The sequence below is a fragment of the Balaenoptera acutorostrata genome, chromosome 15, assembly GCF_949987535.1.
Source record: "Balaenoptera acutorostrata chromosome 15, mBalAcu1.1, whole genome shotgun sequence".
NCBI classification, from domain to species: Eukaryota; Metazoa; Chordata; class Mammalia; order Artiodactyla; family Balaenopteridae; genus Balaenoptera; species Balaenoptera acutorostrata.
In genome coordinates this window covers 84,480,924-84,498,994 of record NC_080078.1, presented here as the reverse complement: position 1 = coordinate 84,498,994, position 18,071 = coordinate 84,480,924, and the positions used below count along the sequence as shown (strand labels likewise).

The following is an 18,071-nucleotide window of genomic DNA, read 5'->3' as shown; positions in this document are numbered from 1 at the left end:
CTTGCTCGGATTTCACCAGTTCAGGGGGGTCCTCGGGTGTTAAGTCCATGATTCTGTATCGCACGCACAATCACCCACCCACCGTTACAATCTCAACACAGGCCTGTCCCAGCCCACGAGGCCCTCCGCCAGCCAGCTGCCCTGTTCAGCTGTCCCCGTCACCACCTCGGCCCTCACGTGCCCACAAGGATGTCTAATGGCCTGGCTTCCCTGCCAGAAAGCGAGATGGAGAACCAACCACATCTTTCTTATTCAAAGTATCCAGCAGGCGCTCAATAAATACTGGATGAATGAAGGATTCTGGGAACAGCTCTCGGCCTTCCGCCCAGCCCCTTGTGCTCCGTGACATCTTCCTGTCATTCTCTGGCCCCTCTCCAGCCCTGGGGACCCAAACACTCTGCTCAGACCCCCTGGGCAGGCACACACCCACGGCCTGGTCACAGCAAGGGCAGCGGGTCTCAATCTGGGCACCGGGGCCCTTCACACAGAGGGTGTAGGGGCCCTGAAACTCTAGGCCGAATGGCGTGTGCACGTGCTGGGGAGAGGGTCCCATCCCCAGTCGGCCCTGGGAAGTGGCACCGACACAGTCCCCACCCCGCAGACGGGGAGATGAGCCCGGAGAGAAGGGGCTGGGCCTAGCCTCGAGCCCGGGGCCTCGCTCCAGCACAAGGCCTGCCTGACACCCAGCAGCCCCAGGACCCTGTCCTGCCATCTGGGACCTAGGGACCGGCCCCAACCCGGCACCCAGGGGGGCGGCTCGCAGTGGACGGCTGTGGAGCCCACAACAAGGCACCCTTGAGAAGCTGGGCTGGGGAGCTGAGCCCAGAGAAGCAGTTGGCCCTTCAAAAATAACCCAAGGAGAGGCTCCCAGTGCAGCCAGGCCTGGGACAAACCTCAGCTCCTACAAGCCTCAGGCTCAGGCCTGGACAGACAGCCCTGACACTGAGAGGCCCCTTCCAAGCCAGACCCAACGCTCTGCCTGGACCTGTGCCTGCCGTCTGCTGACTGTCCCACCCCATCAGCAAAAGGCCGGTCGGCTGGGTGGTCTATGGCCACAGTCCCCACCCTGTGATCGAGCCACCTGCCACCTGCCAAAGAAGCCTTCTTCAAACCCTAACCCTAACTCTAACCCTCGGCCCCATGTAGTTAACATGACGGAAATGTCCCGGTCGCATTAGGTCCTGAAAAGTCCCGTTCTTGAAGAAAAGAAAAACTGCGGGCAGGGAATCCAAGCAAAAAGCAGAGAGTGTAAAAGTTCTTTGGCAAATCTTTCCATGCTGACATTTACGACCCAGCCAGACGAGGATTCCGCAGTGGCCTTGCCCAAAAGCGAGCTGTGGAATCTTCAGAGCTGTCCCAGGCACACGATCGGGGCCAGAAAGTCAGGGAAAGTTCCGCCAGGCAGGAGAGGGTTAACGGGTTTGCAAACTCTGGGCTGCCCGGGCCTTGCTGCCAGCCCAGAGCCGACACCACTGACCGCTGAGTCAGGCCCGGCCAGGCCCCGGCCCGTTGTTTGCAAAATCAAAAGGGACGCTGACGGCCCAACTCTCCAGCCAGGCGGGCGGGCGCTGGCAGGAGACAACTGACCCCAAAAGCCCGGCCCGGCACCGCTCCTGCCCCCTGGGGTCTCAGCAAGGCCTGGTGGGAGGCGGCACAGCTCTGAGAGGCTGCAGTCCACCAGCCGCTGGAAATGCAGAGCTGGACTGTCCCTGTTTGGGTCTCCACCCCCTTGGTAACCAACAAATAGGGCCAGCGGCCTCTTCACCGTCACAGGTATTAAATGGCCAGCCAGCAGATTCACTTACAAAACACTGTCGCCTGCAGTCGGGAGCACATGGCAGTAAAATCTGTGACCGACGCCTGACCACCCTCCCATGGGTGGCGCTCTGAGGACCACGAGGGAAACCATCGGAGCACCCTTCCCACCCACCTGCCCCACAGAGCAGCGGCTGAGAGCACGCGTTCCAGAGCCAGCCCGCGTGGGTTCAAATCCTGTCACTTCAGCCGCCCTGGACAGGTTGTTAACCTTTTTAACCTTTCTTTGCCACAGTTTCCCCATCTAAGAAGCAAGAGTAATATCGGTCCCAACCTTTGAGGGCTGCCGTGAGGGCAGGAGAGAAGGCAGACAGGCATGGAGCCCCCGGCCCCACGTGCCAGCACTGCCTCAGGTGGTTATTAGTCCCATTTTCCAGATGAGGAAAGTAGAGGCTCAGGAAGAAAACATCTCTTGCCGAGATGGACCAACTGGTAAGGGACAAAGTCAGGATTTGAACCCAGGTCTGCAGGCTCCAGAGGCCAAGTGCTGAGGGTCACCAAGTCCCAGAGGCAGTTGTGACAGATCACAAGGGAGCCCAGGCTCGAGCGGGAAGCTATGGTCGCATTTCAAGCCGCGTGTGCTCAAGGCTCACGCCCGGATCTCCGTGCCAGCCCCGGGCCCAGCCCCTGCCCTGGGAACAGAGCCAGGGCTGCGGAAAGTGAGGACACCCTCCTCGTATGGCCTGAACCCAAACAGGAAGAACCTGGGTGACGGCAGGAAGACGGGGGTGTCCCCAAACACCTTCCAAGATGGCTGCAGACACAGGTGAAGCAGGTCCCAGGGCGAGAAGGAAACCAGAACCCCCTGCTCCCTGCCGCCCTCCAGGCTTCCTCTCAGGAGGACAGACCGGGACCTGGGCTCACACACTTCCTCCAATTCACGTGGGGGTCACTGTGCTGCCACAGAGGCTGCCCGTCAGGGTAAGCAGCCCCGAATCATGGTGGACCTGCCCAGACCACCCAAGCCCAACTCCCAGCCTGCTCCAGGGCCCGGTTCACGCTGCCCCAGTGAGCCAGGTGGCCCCTTAAACCGAGCCTCTGGGGCAGGTACACACACGCTCACACACACACACACACACACACTTGCAACTTTCAGCACAAAACGCAGGGCCTGGGATTCAGTCTCCGATAGCTTAAGAGGTTCTAACATTCTAAAAGGGGCTGCCTGTTCTATAACTGCCCCCCCCAGAACCCCCATCCCCATCAGCACGCTCCCTGCACTGGGGCACACAGCCGACATCGATCACAGGGCTGGGAAGTCAGCCGGCATGGCAGGCTCCTTTGTCCCCCTAAAATCTCTGCCCTTTCCCAAGCAGCTGCTAGACCTTATTAGATGTTTAAAAAAAAAAAAAAAAAGAAGACAACGACGAAGGCCCTTTTCGGATGGAGGAGGCTGGGACACACTGCTCTAAAGCACATCAGACAAAAAGCCCACAGGCCGGGCCCACTTGGGCGGGGACATCTGGTCCTGATCCCGGCTCACCTGTTGCAGCTTCGCAAACATTGGACTGGTTGGCAGTGACCTGCTGCCGCCATCTGTCGGGCACTGGAGCAGGTCAGAGGGGCGCCCTCAAAGAGCCTGGCCCGGTTCCTAGTCGGCAAACCCTTCCAGCATACTTACCTAACCTGCATGGGGCCCATGCCAGGCCTCCACCCACAGAACTCAGAGGTGCTGTCACCATCCCATATCACAGGTGAGGAAACTGAGGCACTGGTGGCTGCGTGAGCGGAGGTCACGCACCCAGCAAGGGGAAACCGGGCTCTGAACCCAGGCCACAGGCTCCAGAGCGTATGCTCCCCATCTCTCTGTGGTGCGGCCTTTTCCGGGGGGCAGAGAAATGCAACCTGCCTTCTCCCCCTTCTCCCAGCTTGTCTCCCTCCCACTCCCAAAACACAATGACGCTTCTGAAAGGCTGGAGCAAAGGTCGGTTCTCAGACACAGAAAGGTGGTTGCACACAGCGCAACCAACCACCGTGGGGTCGGCGGTCCCAGGGTAAGAGGCTCCCTCAGACCGATGGGCGCCTGCACTACAAGACCCAGGAAGCTCACAGCCCCCTGGCCTGGCTTCCAAGGCCTGTTTACCGCCCCCCATCCCAGCCAGCCGTCCACTCACCCGTAAGTCCGCTGGATCAAGGTGGGGTGCAGCTGCTGCGCGCCGACGGCAAAGCCTAAAACGAGGGACCAGTTAGGGGCCCGGCCTGACACAGGAAAGAACCTCACAACCATCCACCTCTAACCCAAAGCGTTAATCAGCTTCCTTTCCCCTCCCAGGCCACCTCCACATGAACCCCAAAACTCCCAGCCGCAGGAGGCCAAGGAACCCGAGAGGCAGCAGCCTCTGGGTGTCTGTCCTCCCAACCTCCAGCCCCGGGGACCAACTTCCTCCCTCCCGTGAGGACAGCTGACAACTGTGTGACGTGCCCTCCGTGCCCTGTCCCACTGGCACACACAGCTAGAGGAAGGGGTTCAGCTTCCAAGCTGGGACATGGCTGCTCTGTGACGGCTCTCTGGGAGCACATGACAGCCGACTGCCACCCCTGGAGGTGGGGGGGGGGTGCCTTTTCCACCCGACAGATACCAACGCTGAATATAGCAATCAGAAGTGCCAGGGAAGGAAAACACGGCTCTCACCCGTCTGGAGGCTCCGCGGCTTGGCACCCAGATAGGCCAGGTTCACGTTGGCCTTGCGGCCGTCAATGTTGGGGTTAGGGTCTTTGCAAGCCCTCTCAGCTGCCGCCCGGTCAGCCATGGTCACCTGGAGGAGCACAGACGCATCAGGGGCTTCCCTTGCCGGCGGGGGGAGCAGAGAGAGAGCTCGAGAGCCCCGGCACAGGGCACTCGTTTCCCCGCCCCGCGTGCCCATTACAGGGCACCCAGCCCAGTCCCCTCTGACCCCAGCCTGGGGCCCTCCCAAAGCTGCCCCTGGGCCCCGGCTCCTCCCCCCGAGTTCAAGTGCTAGGAAACGCTGCCCTCAAGGACGGAAACAACCCCCAGGGAAGACAGGCCACCCCGAAGGGAGGCAGGGGTCCCGGCCAGTGCGGACCACAAACTTCCTCATGGGAGGTGTTTGGGGACACCCTAGTTAGAAAGGGAGTAAAAGAGGTGTCTTCAGGGCGATTTTTACTTAGGTTGTTTGGGGTGTCTGAGAGGGCTGCTGGAAGATAAAATGGGGGTTGCTTCAGGGCTCCTGAGCGCCGGGGCCGAAGCCCGGCTCCTCGCTCGCTTGTTGCTCCAGGAAGTGCCGAGAACCTCTCCACAAACTTCGGAGTCCTAATTGAACCCAGCGGCTCTCCCTTTTAAACCGGGCGTGGGGAGGGGGCAGGGAGACCGGGCCTTGGGGGCGGGGGCAGGACCGGCTGGAGCCCGAGAGGGGGCAGCAGGTGCCGAGCCGGCGGGAGGCGCCCGGGGCTGGCGTGCGCCCGCCGGCTGACTCAGCGGCCCGGCCGCGATAAGTGCGGGGCGGGGAGCGCCCGGCTGCGGGGCCACTTACGAAGCCGTAGCCGCGGGACTTGCCCGTCTGGCGGTCGGTGATGACCACGGCCTCCTCGATGTCCCCGAAGCCCTCGAAGTACTTCCTGAGCGAGGCGTCGGTGGTGTGGTAGGGCAGGCCGCCCACGAAGATCTTGGTGAACGTGGTGTCCTTCTGCGAGCCGTGCATGGCGCCGAAGGCGGCCGGGGGCCGCGAGAAGCCCGCGCTCGGGGCGCACGGCGCGGGCTGCAGCAGCATGGGGGGCGGCCCGCCGCCTACGGACCCGGGCCGCGTGGGGCTGCGCTCATTGGGGGCGGCGGGGAGCGAGCGGGGCAGCAGGGGCGCCGGTCCAGCCGCCGGGCCCGTCCACTCGCGGGTCGCTCCCGCTCTACGCGCGGCACTGCGCTGCGTCGCGTTCCTGCCGGCGCTGCGGGAACTCTGCGCCCCGTGGCCCACCCGGGCTTTGTAGTCGGCCCCGCCCCCTGCCCGCCCAGTCCCCGCCCCGGGCGTCCGGCCCCGCCCCCTCATCCCCGCCCGGGCGCGCGGGGGCCGCCGGGAAGCGTAGTCCCGCCACGCCACGCCACGCCCCACGTGCCCCGGTGAAGCCCAGGGGCAGGGCGCGCACATGGGTAGGGGGCGCATCCGGGTGTTTTGGGGGGACTAATACGTGCTCACTGGGTTCCTGGCCCCTGCTCTCGAGGAGCGCACCGTCTAGCGAATCAGATACAAACGATTCAAACCATGTTTAGTGAGTCTGAATCGTTTCCCCAGTGCAGCTTACGGTACAGGAACTTATATTAAAGGTGAAACAGCCTTTGTTTTTATATGTAAATGTAATTCGTTCGACGAATATTTATCAGGGCGTGGGGGATGCAGAAATGCACGCAACACACTCTACCCCACAGAGCTTATATGAACAAGACAAACAGGTAAATATACAATGTACTATCCGTTAGGAAATAAATCAGGGTGCTGCCATCCAGGAGTGGCCAGAGTGGTCCCGGAGGCCCCTCTGAGAAGGTGACTGGGCAGGGGAAGTAGTTCTGGCCTCCTCAAAAGTCCATCCCTGTGCCAAGGATCCCTCCATCTCTACGGGCCATCCTTGGGGGAGAGCAAGCAGAGGGTGCCTGTTCCCTCTGTTCCCTTCCCCAGCCCTAGAAACAGGCCCACCCCTGGGTCTCTGCAGCAGGACCCGCTACAGAATTGTCAGGGCACCTTGTCCAAAGTTATTGGGAATTTCATGTCTGACAAGAGCACTGAACCCGAGGCCCTGGCACCAGCACCCCCCGACCAGTGGGTCACATGGCCGTGCAGAGCCAGGCCCCGAGGATCTCAAACCCTCCACATGTCCAGGCACCAGTATTGTGATGTCCTGTGCAGTCAGGACTCTGATGTGGACGAAAAATGTCACCTGCCATGTCAGTAAACAAAGGCTGTTGCGGCCATCAGCCACTGCAGCCACCCCTAACTGTGTACCCTGAGGGGATTTAGGGTGGAAAAAAACAGGATACTGGCCCTAGATGGTTAAGGTGCACATCAAAGGAATGATTTCAATCAGCCCAGACTCTTGCATCTTCGCATACATAGAAAAGCGCTAAATTCATTAACTTGAGATGTGTGGTTTTTCTTTAATTAACAGTGATCTTTTGATGTTCCGAAGTTTTGGTTTTTGTTGCAAAAACTCCTCTATATCCTGGCTCCTCCCTGACCTCTTTGGAGCAGTCCCTGAGAGCTGCTTCAAGGGTTCAAGTCCTCCTGGCGGACTGAGGGGTACAGGGAGGCAGGCGAAGCGTTCACTAGTCTTTCAGGCGTTTATCAGGCACCTTCTCTGCCAGGCTGCGTTTGATTCCAGGCCCAGACCAGCTGTGCCTCAAGCCCCTAGACTCCCCGACCCCGCGCGCCACCCGGCAACCATTGGTCTGACCCTTCCTTCCCCCCAAACCCCCGCCCCAGCTCCCTCATGCTGGGAATGGAACCCCCGAGTCCTCCGGGGACACACTTTTCAGTCCCCCCTCATTTCCCCCTGGTCTTGTCGCTCCCAGTTCCCTCCAACTCCCCAGGCCCACTCCTGCCTCGGGGCTGGGCCTCATCGCTCCCCCTGTATTCTGCTTTTCTCTTCCTTCAGTGTACTTTTCACCTCCTCAAGCTCTGGTTACCTATTCACGGGTTTAAGGTCTCTCTCCCCTGCGAGGTGGGCCCTTTGATGGTTTGCTCAAGCTGTGCGGCCTGGCAAGCAGAGGGCCCCCGGGAAATGTTTGTTGAGTGAATACAAGATGGAAGGAAGAAGCCGAGGAGAGCTCTCGACCAGACAAGGGACACTCAGCGCGCCCTTGGAAAACTTTGCGAAAGTGTGACCTCCACTTTTTGGGCCAGGGAAGGCGGCCACCGTGCGGCCCCGCGATCTTGGGCACACTGGGTCCCATCACCGGGCCTCAGTTTCCCCTTCCGTGACAGACAGGGCCTCTAGGGGCGGGGGCAGGCGGGGCGCGGGCGGCGAGACGCCAGGCCTACAAGTCCCAGAGCCGCCCGGACCTGCCCCGCCCCGCCCACCCCGCGCCCCTCCCGCGCCCCTCCCGGCGGAGCGGCCGCGCGGGGAGGGGCGCCGCGGGGAGTGCGGCTGCGCGCCGGCCTGCGGGCGTCTGCGGAGCACGTGCTGGCGCTGCGGGGTCCGAAGGGTCTCGACCCGGGGGGCGGGCCCCGGGCGGGCCCCCGGGACGGGGACACGCGGTCAGAAAAGGGAAACGCGCAGGAGCTGGGCAGGGCGTTCTCCGCCCCGGGATGGGCAGGCTCGTTGCGTGCACCTCGCGCTCCCGCCCGGCCCGGAAGAGGGCAGGGGGCGTCAGTGTCTTAAAAGGCGGATGCGCCCGCTATGGTTCTTTCACGTGTTCATTCTCCGGCCCTTAAGTTTCTGCGTCACCGATCTCTCCGCCCGTCGGGTGGCCCCACGTGCCCACGTGTCACCAACTTCTGCCTGAGAATCAGCTATTCACCCAACACATCCTTATTAATGATCCATTAGGTGCCAGGCCAGGGTTCTAGACCCCGGGAAGACTGCAAGTAGGAAACTAATGACGTACCCCACCCCCAGTACACACACACACACACACACACACACACACACACACACGAGCTTACATTCTAGGAGGAATAGAGAGAAAATGAATGAATGAATATTAAATTTACATTTAAATTTTTCCAGGCGGGTCCTGAGATGGGAGCAAAGAAAAGTGACAGGTATTCTTTAGAGTCAGGTAAGGCCTCTGGGAATTGGTGAGAGCCAGTGGTGAGAGCCAGAGCCATTGGCACACAGGGAACAGCACAGGGAACAGAATGCAAAAGCTTAGAGGCAGAAGATCCAGCCACCATCACTAACGGAATAACCTTTGAGTGCCGGGCACTTTTAGTGGCTAATCCTCCCACACCACTAAGAATAATAAAGGTCAGTTGTTTTAGTGCCTGTTTTGAGCCCAGCCCTGAACTGGGTGACTTATATATATTAGGTGATTTAACCTCAAAACACCTTTTTTTCTCAGGTAGGTACTATTAGCCCAGTTTTAAGAGGGAGGGAACTGAAGCTCAGAGTGACTTCCCCAAGGCCACCCAGAGCAGTAAATGGCCAATCCATGATCCCATTTTGTCCTCCCACAGCCTTTAGAGAAGGCCTTGTCTCCCTGCTTTGAGCGCTGGGCAGGTGAGACCTCAGAGAGGTCGAGTGAAGTGAGAACCAAGTAGAAATCTGTTTGGCTTCCAGCCTTCTGCTCAAAGAAACAATGGTAGCTGGTACCAGCCCCTTATTGTTATTTCTGCTCTGAACATGGTTGGGATGTTCGGAGCTGTGGCAGCTGACTTACGACCATGAGGCAAAGTGCAAGAGACTCACAGACACCAGTCCTGATACCACTAAACCCAGGGGACATTTGGCAAATGTCTGGAGACATTTTTGGTGGTCACAACTTGAGGGAGGAACGCTACTGGCATCTAGAATGTGGGGGCCAGGGAAGCTGCTAAATATTCTATACTGCACAGGACAGCACCCACAACAAAGAATTATCCAGCCCAAAATGTCAGCAGTGCTGAAACTGAGAAAACTTGGGCTAAACCAAGGCCAACAACCAGGCTCCTTGTTGGGTAAGAAGAATAGATCCCAACATGTTTAAGCCACTGTAGTTGGGTTTTCCATGATGACAACCGAAAGCGTTCCCAAATGAAGCATATGCAGTTTGATAATTTCTACTGAAGGGGCCAGCATGGCTGGACAGGGGTCATTTGTCCCTGCTTCCTTTGGTGTCCGTCACATGGTGGGTTGGGAGGTCAGCCCAGAGGTTGATCTTGGTCCCAATGCTTTGGGCCTTTGGGCCGATGCTCCTCTCTCTAAAGTTCCAAGCCCTTCATTACAAGGGGACAGAGCAGGACACAGGCGGGACATTGGTCAGCCCCCGGGTGGGTGGGCTCACTGCATGCACCTTGCACTCGGGCCCAGCCAGGAAGGGGACAGGGGGAGCATCGGTGTCTCAAGAAGAGGACAGCCAGGTTTGAATCATTGACTCATTCATCCTCTGTCCCCTTAGGTCTCTGCATCACCAACAGAAGGGAAGGTGGGTTGGGAAGCCAAATGGAAAGACACAGGAGTGACGATTTAGGCCAGGCTGCTCGGGGTGAAGGTCTGTCCGCTGCTGCCCAGCACACATGCTGCCTCTCCTCCCCTGAGGACACTTTCCCAGGCTCACAGCTCTGAATGTGGCAGGTGGATAAAGCCCCGTCCCCCTGCCCACTGCCTACCCTCTCCTGACACAGCTCACTCAGGAGATGGCTGAGTATGAAGTCCCACCTTACAGGCTTTGTCACTGTCTCCACGAGGGGAGCCTGGACTCAGGACCCTGCTCTGAGACTGTGCCTGGATGTGGGCATTTGCTATGGGTTGGATTGTGTCCCCCAAGAATATATTCAAGTCTCTGGTACCCGTGAATGTGACCTTATTTGGAAATAGGATTTTTGTACACACAGGGAGGAGGCCATGTGAAAACAGAGACAGAGGTTGGAGGGATGCACCTTCAAGCCGAGGACCACCGTGATTGCTGGCAACCCCGGAAGCCAGCACCAAAAGGCATACAGGGGACAGTCTTTCCTCTTAGTGCCTTCACAGGGAGCACGGCCCTGCCGACACCTTGACTTTGGCCTTCTGGCCTCCAGAGCTGTGAGCGAGTAAATTTCTGCTGTCTGAAGTCTTCCAGTTCATGGTCAGATGCTGCAGCAGCCCCAGAAGACTAGCACGGCCGGAGGGGAGAGGAAGCCAGAGCCCTGAGCGGGTGGAATCACGGCTGTCAGACTCATGGTTTGGAACGGCCTTCAGAGCCACGTGAGGGTCCTGGGACTCCCTAGGGTCATTCCAGGACCGGGAAGCACCCCCTGTACCTCTCTGGGCTTCAGCTGCTCAGCTGGGAAAAGTGGGGGTCCAACTAAGGATCCTTTCACTTGAAGCATCCCCAGTTTATGTCCGGTCCCATCCTTCCCTCCCAACCCCCGCTGGGAATGGAACCCGCGTCCACCTTCCCTGCCCCCCCTCCTGGCCGTCTCCTGAGTCTGGGCCCTTTCACTCAGCGAGTAGCCAGGCTGAGACCCCACCGTCCATCCCCACCTGCATCTCAGAGGCAGCATCTGGCTGCAGCCCCAGGAACGACACAGATCCTCTGTTCCCAGCCTGTCCTGGAAGACAGCCGGCCTGGTGTTTGGATCTGCTGTCGCTGATCTGGATGCTCCCAGGGCCTGGGACTCGGACTCCATCCAGGCCTCTCCTCCAGCATCCCTCAAAAGCTCGTGTCCCTGCCCGACCCTGCTTTATACATCTGTTTGTTTCTGTGTGGACCGCCTCCCCACGAGAGGCCAGCTCCAGGAGGACGGGCTGCTGGCTGCTTTGTTCACTGCCGTGTACCCAGGGCCTCGCAAATGGAAAGCACTCAGTAAAGATGTGCTGAGTGAAGGAACAAATGCGTGAATGAACGCATTCCAGTAGACTGAGACTGGGAATGTGGAGGGATCCCCAAAGCCTGTTTATCTTAACAGAGATGCAGGCTACGCAGTGTTCCTGTGGAGTCAAGCCTGGGCAGCCCCCTCTGCATCCCAGACCTGGGCTGCAGCTGGGGCCGTGCAGGCCACCTGCACCCACCTCCACCCAAAACGGCGGAGGCCCGAAGAGCCTTGAAATAAAACACTGACACAGCGAACCAAAAAAGGAAGCGTAAGAGACTTTTGCGCACCAGCCGGGCATGGGTTGGGCTCTGCTGTTTCAGCTTCCGAGAGTAACCTGACCTCTGGGCTCCTCTCTGATCATCCCCGTCAGGTAGTGAAGTCCCTCCCCCTTCTTTTCGGGCAGATGGCAGGCCACACTTGTGTCCTGCACGCATCACGTGCTTGCTAGCCAACGCCTCTCTGGGCCTCAGTTTTCTCAGCTGTAAAATGGGCATAATGACAATGACTTCCTCCTAGGGCTTTGGTGAGGCTGAAGTGAGATCATACACAGAGTGCTGAGCTCATCCTCATACTGAATGGGAGCTTGGTAAATGTGAACTCCTGCAGTTTTGGTTTTTTCACCAGGCACGCATCAGTTTCCAGGGAACCTGGCAGCCCTCCCACGTGTGCTGCTTTGATGGCTCCCCAGTGCCCTGGGGCAGAGTCCCAGATCCCTTTGTTCAAGATGCCTTCCCTGCTCTCCATACCAGAGCCAAAGGGCCCAGGCTCCTCGAGTCATGTCCCTTCCCAGGGGCCCACAGCTCTGTGTAGGCCACGGAGTCCTGGGCAGTCTGCTGAGACTGAAGGACCCTCCTCAGACGGATGGTCTTAGACACTTAATAAAATGCCTAGGAAAACAATCATACTAAAACACAGCTTTTAAAATAGTTAAAAGCAAGCATATGCTCCTTTACTAATGCATTAAGCAATAAATCCAGCAGGGGCGCTAGTGAGTCTGTAGTTTTGAAGGCCTGATGAGCAAGATGGCTGTGTCAGGATATCAGAGAAACGGTGCGGTACAGCCTCCGTGGTTGGGTCACAGCTGCTGCTGACGGTGGGGCCCCGTCCAAGTTCGTGGCTCCTTTGTGCCTCAGTCTGACTCTGGTTGCTGAAGATGAACACTTCCCCCTTCCATTTCATGGACCCCGAACTCTACATGTGGGATCTATGGGTCCCAGGTAAGGACCCCTTTGCATTAGCTCCCGTTGTTGCTGTCACAGAGTGCCCACACCTTATGGCTTAAAGCAGCAGACATCTATTCTCTTACCGTTCTGGAGGTCAGAACCCAGAACGGGTCTCACGGGGCTTAAGTCAAGGTGTAGGCAGGGGTGGTCCTTCTGATGGCTCCAGGAGGGAATCCGTTTGCTTGCCTTTTCCGGCTTCTAGAAGCCGCCTGCACCCCTAGCTCGTGGCCTCCTCCTCCACATTCAGAGTCGTGTCTCTCCCACAGCATCTCTCTGACGCTCTCTCCCTTCTACCCCCCTCTTCCACTTTAAAGACCCTTTCAACTCCACTGGGCCACTGGATAATCCAGCATAATCTCCCCATCTCATGGCCCAGGGCCTAGGTCACATCTGCAAAGTCCCTCTTACCATGTGAGGTGGCATGATAAGCGGGGGACGCCTTGGGGACTGATGATGGCGTGTCAGTGCACACCTTGGGACACCACCTCCGGCAGCCTTAGAATAGCGGCCGCTGCTGGTGTGAAAATGTGGACTAAACACAGTCAGTCCCATCCCCCCGGGAAGGCTACGTGTGTCTTGGTTTTGGGTGCTCTCCAGGCCAGCAGGTGTGCTGGGAAGCCTGTCCTGCCAGCAGAAGCCCCCTTCCCCAGGATGGTGTGCGGCTAATCCCCAGCTGAGAGTGGTCCTCGAGAACCAACGCTGGGATGAGGGCCAGCCTGTCCCTGCAGTGGGAGGGAGGGCGCCCCCTGCTGGCAGGGGTCTTCCCAGTGAGCGCTGGTGGGAGACCCTGCCCCGGCAGATGCAGCCTGGCAGGTGACTCAAACCACCTGCTCTGGGAGCCCAGGAGTGTGTGTGAAGGTTCCTGTAGGTGCAACATGAACATGGGCTCTATTCCAAGGAGGACACCTTGTCACACAGCTGAAATTCACATGGCTACCTGGGAACACGTAGCTCAGGGTGCTGTGACAAAGCACCACCAAAATTTATTTCCTCACAGTTCCAGAGGCCAGAAGTCCAAGATCAAGGTGTGGGCAGGGTTGGTTTTTGCGAGGCCTCTCTCTCTGCAAAACGGCTTGCAGATGGCCATCTTCTCCCTATGTCATCACATGGTCTTTCCTCTGTGGTGTCTGCGTCCTAAACTCTTCTTTTAAGGACACCAGTCATACTGGATTCGGGCCCATTCTAGTGACCTCTTTAATCACCTCTTTAAAGACCCTTTCTCCAAATCCAGTCACATTCTGAGGTACTGGGGAGTTAGGACTTCAAGATACAATGGCGGGGCACAACTCAGCCCATGACAAATACCTTCTTTGCATCTGCAGGCGACTGAGTTGTTAACCAGAATCACGCTCGGGGCCTTCCGCACTGGTCAAGGGCCCTCACTGCGGAGTCCCACCGATGCGGCCAAGGAACAGGTTCATGTCACGTGAAGTCCGAGAGCTGAAGAGCCTCGGGGGCGTCCCTGGGCCCTGGCACCAGGAGACACGCACTGATCTGAGAACAGCGGGTACTTTCCACTCTCGGCCTCCACTGCGCTTCTGTTTTAAGGGCCAACCCAGGAGTCAGAAAGATCTGTGAGGGAGTTGAAATGATGGCAGATACGGTGGCCGAGGAGGCGCCCAGGGTCAGGAGGAGCCGGGGTTCGACTCCACTGCAAGCAGTGAGTCCTGGCCGGAAGCCCGGGCCACAGGGAGCATTGGCCAGCCCCTCCCAGTCCCAGGCAGCCTTGTGAAATCTGGTGAGTGACCAACGCCCACAAACTCACCTGGAGCAGTGCTGACACTGTACCGAGGGGCTCCCGGCCACATCTAAATTCAAGACTCAAGAGCAGAGGGAGAGACCTTCACTGCTGACCAGTGACGGGGAAGAGAAACTGGAGGTGCGGGGGTGGCCCAGCACTGCCAGTGGTCGTGATGACCCAAAGGGCGGTGCTGATCTGGATCCATGGGATGCTGGGGATTGACAGTTTCTTCTTAGTACTGCGTCCAGCTCCTCCCCCCATCACCACCTCTGCCCCACACCTGGGGGGAAAACACCAAACGAACGCACACCAGTTGCTTTCTAGGGGCTGACTTACTATTTCAGCAAGTGCGTAACAGGTTTTTCTTATTTGCTTCGGAAATGGCCCTCACCTTAAAGAATATTTCTCAACATACATCAATGCAAAATTCACAATAGACTTACATACAAAAGGCTACAAAATTACTTACTCTGCTTCCATTTGCCTTTTGGTGACATAACACCTGTTGTGATTTAAAACTCTCAAAACTGCAGCCGCATGGTTTTGCCACCTTCTCCCACCTTCTGCTGAACAAGATCTGTGAAATCTGGGTAACCTCACTTAGCAGGACATCCTGCAGAGCTATGAAACAGTGGCAGTCTCTGGGTATCAACCCAGCACCTCTCAAGGAAATAGGACGCTTGTGTTGAAACTGCCTTTCCTAAACACTGCAGCCCCGAGAGATTTCCCACCAGGCAATGGGGACCCAATGACTGGGGCTATACAGCTTGTTCAAGGGCCTACAAAAGTGTCTGGGGGTGGGAGGAGAGAGGAGAAGAGGGGGGAGAGAGAGGGAGGGGGCGGGGGGGGAGAGAGAGAGAGGAAATTGGCTTCAAAATATAAAAACAACCCAAAATTAACATTTCATTGTGTCTACAAATGTAATACTATCAAACAGTTTAGTGTTCCAAACATTTGTCAGAAAACATGTATGAGAAATTTCCTGGTATTCAAGGTGATCATTAAGAAATCATTGCCAAGTGTGAATTAAAGACTGCCAAATAATTTCAGAAGTAACATATGAAACAAAAATTTTCAGAAAATTTGCAGCAAGAATGTGTATTTAAGGAGGGATGTGGGTGTATTTTAACATATGATGTGATGAGTGGGGAAACCTACAAAAAGTCAGAGGGCCTGGGGCCCCAGTGTCCCAGGGAAATACACTGCGAGCAGTAGATTTACATTTCTAGGAGCCACAGGTACAAAAGTATGATCAGGTGGAATTAATTTTATCATCCAGAATATTATTTCAACGTATAATTGATATAAGAAGTTAATGAGATTTACATTCTTTTTTGTTTTTGAAATCTTCTGTACCAAATTTTACATTTACATCTCAATTCTGACTAGTCACGCAGAGGCCTAGAGCATCCAGAGTTACTAAAACTCATTGTAAAATGGCCTGTTTGCCTCCAGTACCCATCTGGGATGGAGATTTTCCGAATCTTTCCTTCCCAAACCAGGGCAGGGATGCTGAAGGGTGAGCAGGTGCTCAGAGCCCCCTGCACCCCACACAACATGGCTGCAATGTCCCAGGAGGAAACCAATGGGGACATTAAATTTTAAGTAGAAAAGTCAGGAATCTGACCACTGAAAAACTGTCCCCTTCAGCATTTCCTAAGGAGGCCATCAATCTTCTAAAGATAAACGTGTATTAGTTTAAAGAATAGTCTTCTAGCAGGATAAATAATCTTTGACTCCACTTTCCAACTATTTGACAAGCTTACTAACAGCAGCAAACGGAGAGTAAACATGCCATTTCTTTTAATCAGCTGAAGTCGGTGAAACTGAATACAGAACCTTGTCCCCAATACTGCCATTGGCGTCATTGGCGCCATCTGCTGGCCACACTGAAACACAGCCTCCCCCTGCGACAATCCTCTTGTCGTTTTTGTTCCGGCAGTCTCCGTGGGATAGGAAACTTCCCACCGACGCCATCCCCCCTGAAGTTACAATAGCAGCAGCTGACATTGGAGCATTTATTACATGCCAGCCACAGAAGCCCTTGGCATGCATTAGCTCTTTAAATACTCACACCCACCTTTTGCGGTAGCTACTTTTAATGTCTCCTATTTTACAGATGAGGTCACTGAGGCTCAGAGAAGTTTAAGTCACATGCTCAAGGTCGCAGAGTTGGTAAGGGACAGAGCTGGGATGTGAAGACAGGCAATCCAACTCTGAGTGCATGTTCTTAACTATAACGTTGTACAGGCATTTCAAATGTCACATTAGAATTGATACATTTCCCCCTCCCATTTTGGGGAGAATGCAAGGACATAACTTATGACTGGTACTCATACAGTACTACTTGAGGTTATTATTGAACCACAAGAACTCACTCTAAACCATATAAAAAGCAACAGGGACAGAGAAAAATGCCCATCTCCGATATTATTAAAATATATCATACATACACGCATCGATTCATATATACACACGTAATGGTAGCACAACAATACTTACCGTTACTGTATGCAATGTACTGGAATGGGTTCTGTCATCTTTCGTGGCTCCGTTTAAAAAAATGCTGCAACTACAGTCATTATACCACCTATGAATGGGTCATGATTTAATGTGGAAAATGCTGGCTTAGATGTTCCTATATGCATTCAAGGTTCATTTCTTACAGAGCCCTTCCTTAAAAGGAAACTCAAATTTTGAATAAAAAAAAGTATCCCTCCACTCTACCAAGTAGCCTAGAACACATGGAATAATGTCACCTTTGCAGAATTTTCCAGCGAGGTATGTTTGCACCTTGAAGACGACTCTCAGGTGTACGTTTTAACTTCCACTGTATTATTTCCTGTCTCATTTTCATTGCTTTATTTTCACTGTATTATTTTTTATGGTTACTTTCTACAATACCTTGGGCAAGAGCTATTAGTTTTCCATATCCTGAAATTTTTTCTCTAAATTTATGGCAACAAATTTATTTTTGAAAGGTAACTATGTTTTCAAGAAGTGGATCGATTTAAAGACAAATCAGTAAATACCAGTGGAAGCGGTGGCTCAGCCTGCCTGGGAAGCTGCACTGACACCCGCCATCCAGCGCAGGGCCCCGCCCCTGAGGAGCTCCTCACCTGCTGGAACCGCCGTTTCTCTGGAAGGACAGCAATCCCTCACTGCAGGGAGTCGGGCACACACATTGTCCCACCCAACCCCACCCCTGCATCCTCCCGTCCAGGGCTGGTGACAGATGAAGCCGCCCGTAAAGCAGCCTTGGGCAGGGAGGGTTCGGAAGGCCCCCGTGCCTGAGCGGGATTCTCGCAGGCAGGCTCAGGCGCGGGCCTGCAGACCTGCGCTCACACACGGAGAACCACAGTTCCCTGCCATTTCCAGGACCTGCCCCACTGAACCCGGGTCAGACCAAACCTAACAGGATCAGAGAGGTGCTCCTCCCTGTACTCAGGTTTGGGAAAACCCGTAAGGACACCTTGTTTCAACAGCATTTTTTTTTTGGCTGCACCATGAGGCATGCAGGATCTCAGTTCCCCAACCAGGGATCGAACCCACGCCCCCTGCAATGGAAGCACGGAGTCTTAACCACTGGACCACCAGGGAGGTCCTGAGCAGCCTCTTAATATGATCATGTCCACAATTAACCAAGAAAGTTATGTTATAAATAGGGATGAGAAGAAGCCTAATAAAATCAAGTGGAAAACTGAATGGAAGCAAAATGTTAACTGTAGAATCTAGGTGGTAGATATATGGTCACTATAAATCTCCAACTCCTCTGTATGTTTGAAAGTTTTCATTAAAACTGTTGGGAAAAAAAAATAAGCGAAAACAAAACTTGTCTTCTCCATGAGGTTTACA

General features: G+C 55.7%; 1 protein-coding gene across 3 annotated transcripts in view; it reads right to left on the bottom strand.

The window, feature by feature from the left end:
* The window catches only part of RBM38 (RNA binding motif protein 38), a 91,136-nt gene extending 85,389 nt beyond the window's left edge, over window positions 1-5,747 (bottom strand). For all 3 annotated transcript variants that reach the window (XM_057529806.1, XM_057529807.1, XM_057529805.1), the window contains exons 1-3: window positions 5,307-5,747; window positions 4,448-4,571; window positions 3,930-3,984 (exon numbers count right to left, since the gene is read on the bottom strand). In XM_057529806.1, coding sequence (XP_057385789.1) covers window positions 3,930-3,984; window positions 4,448-4,571; window positions 5,307-5,543 — 416 coding nt within the window. In that variant the 5' untranslated portion in view covers window positions 5,544-5,747. The remainder of the gene's footprint in view (window positions 1-3,929; window positions 3,985-4,447; window positions 4,572-5,306) is intronic.
* Between the last annotated feature and the right edge of the window lie 12,324 nt (window positions 5,748-18,071).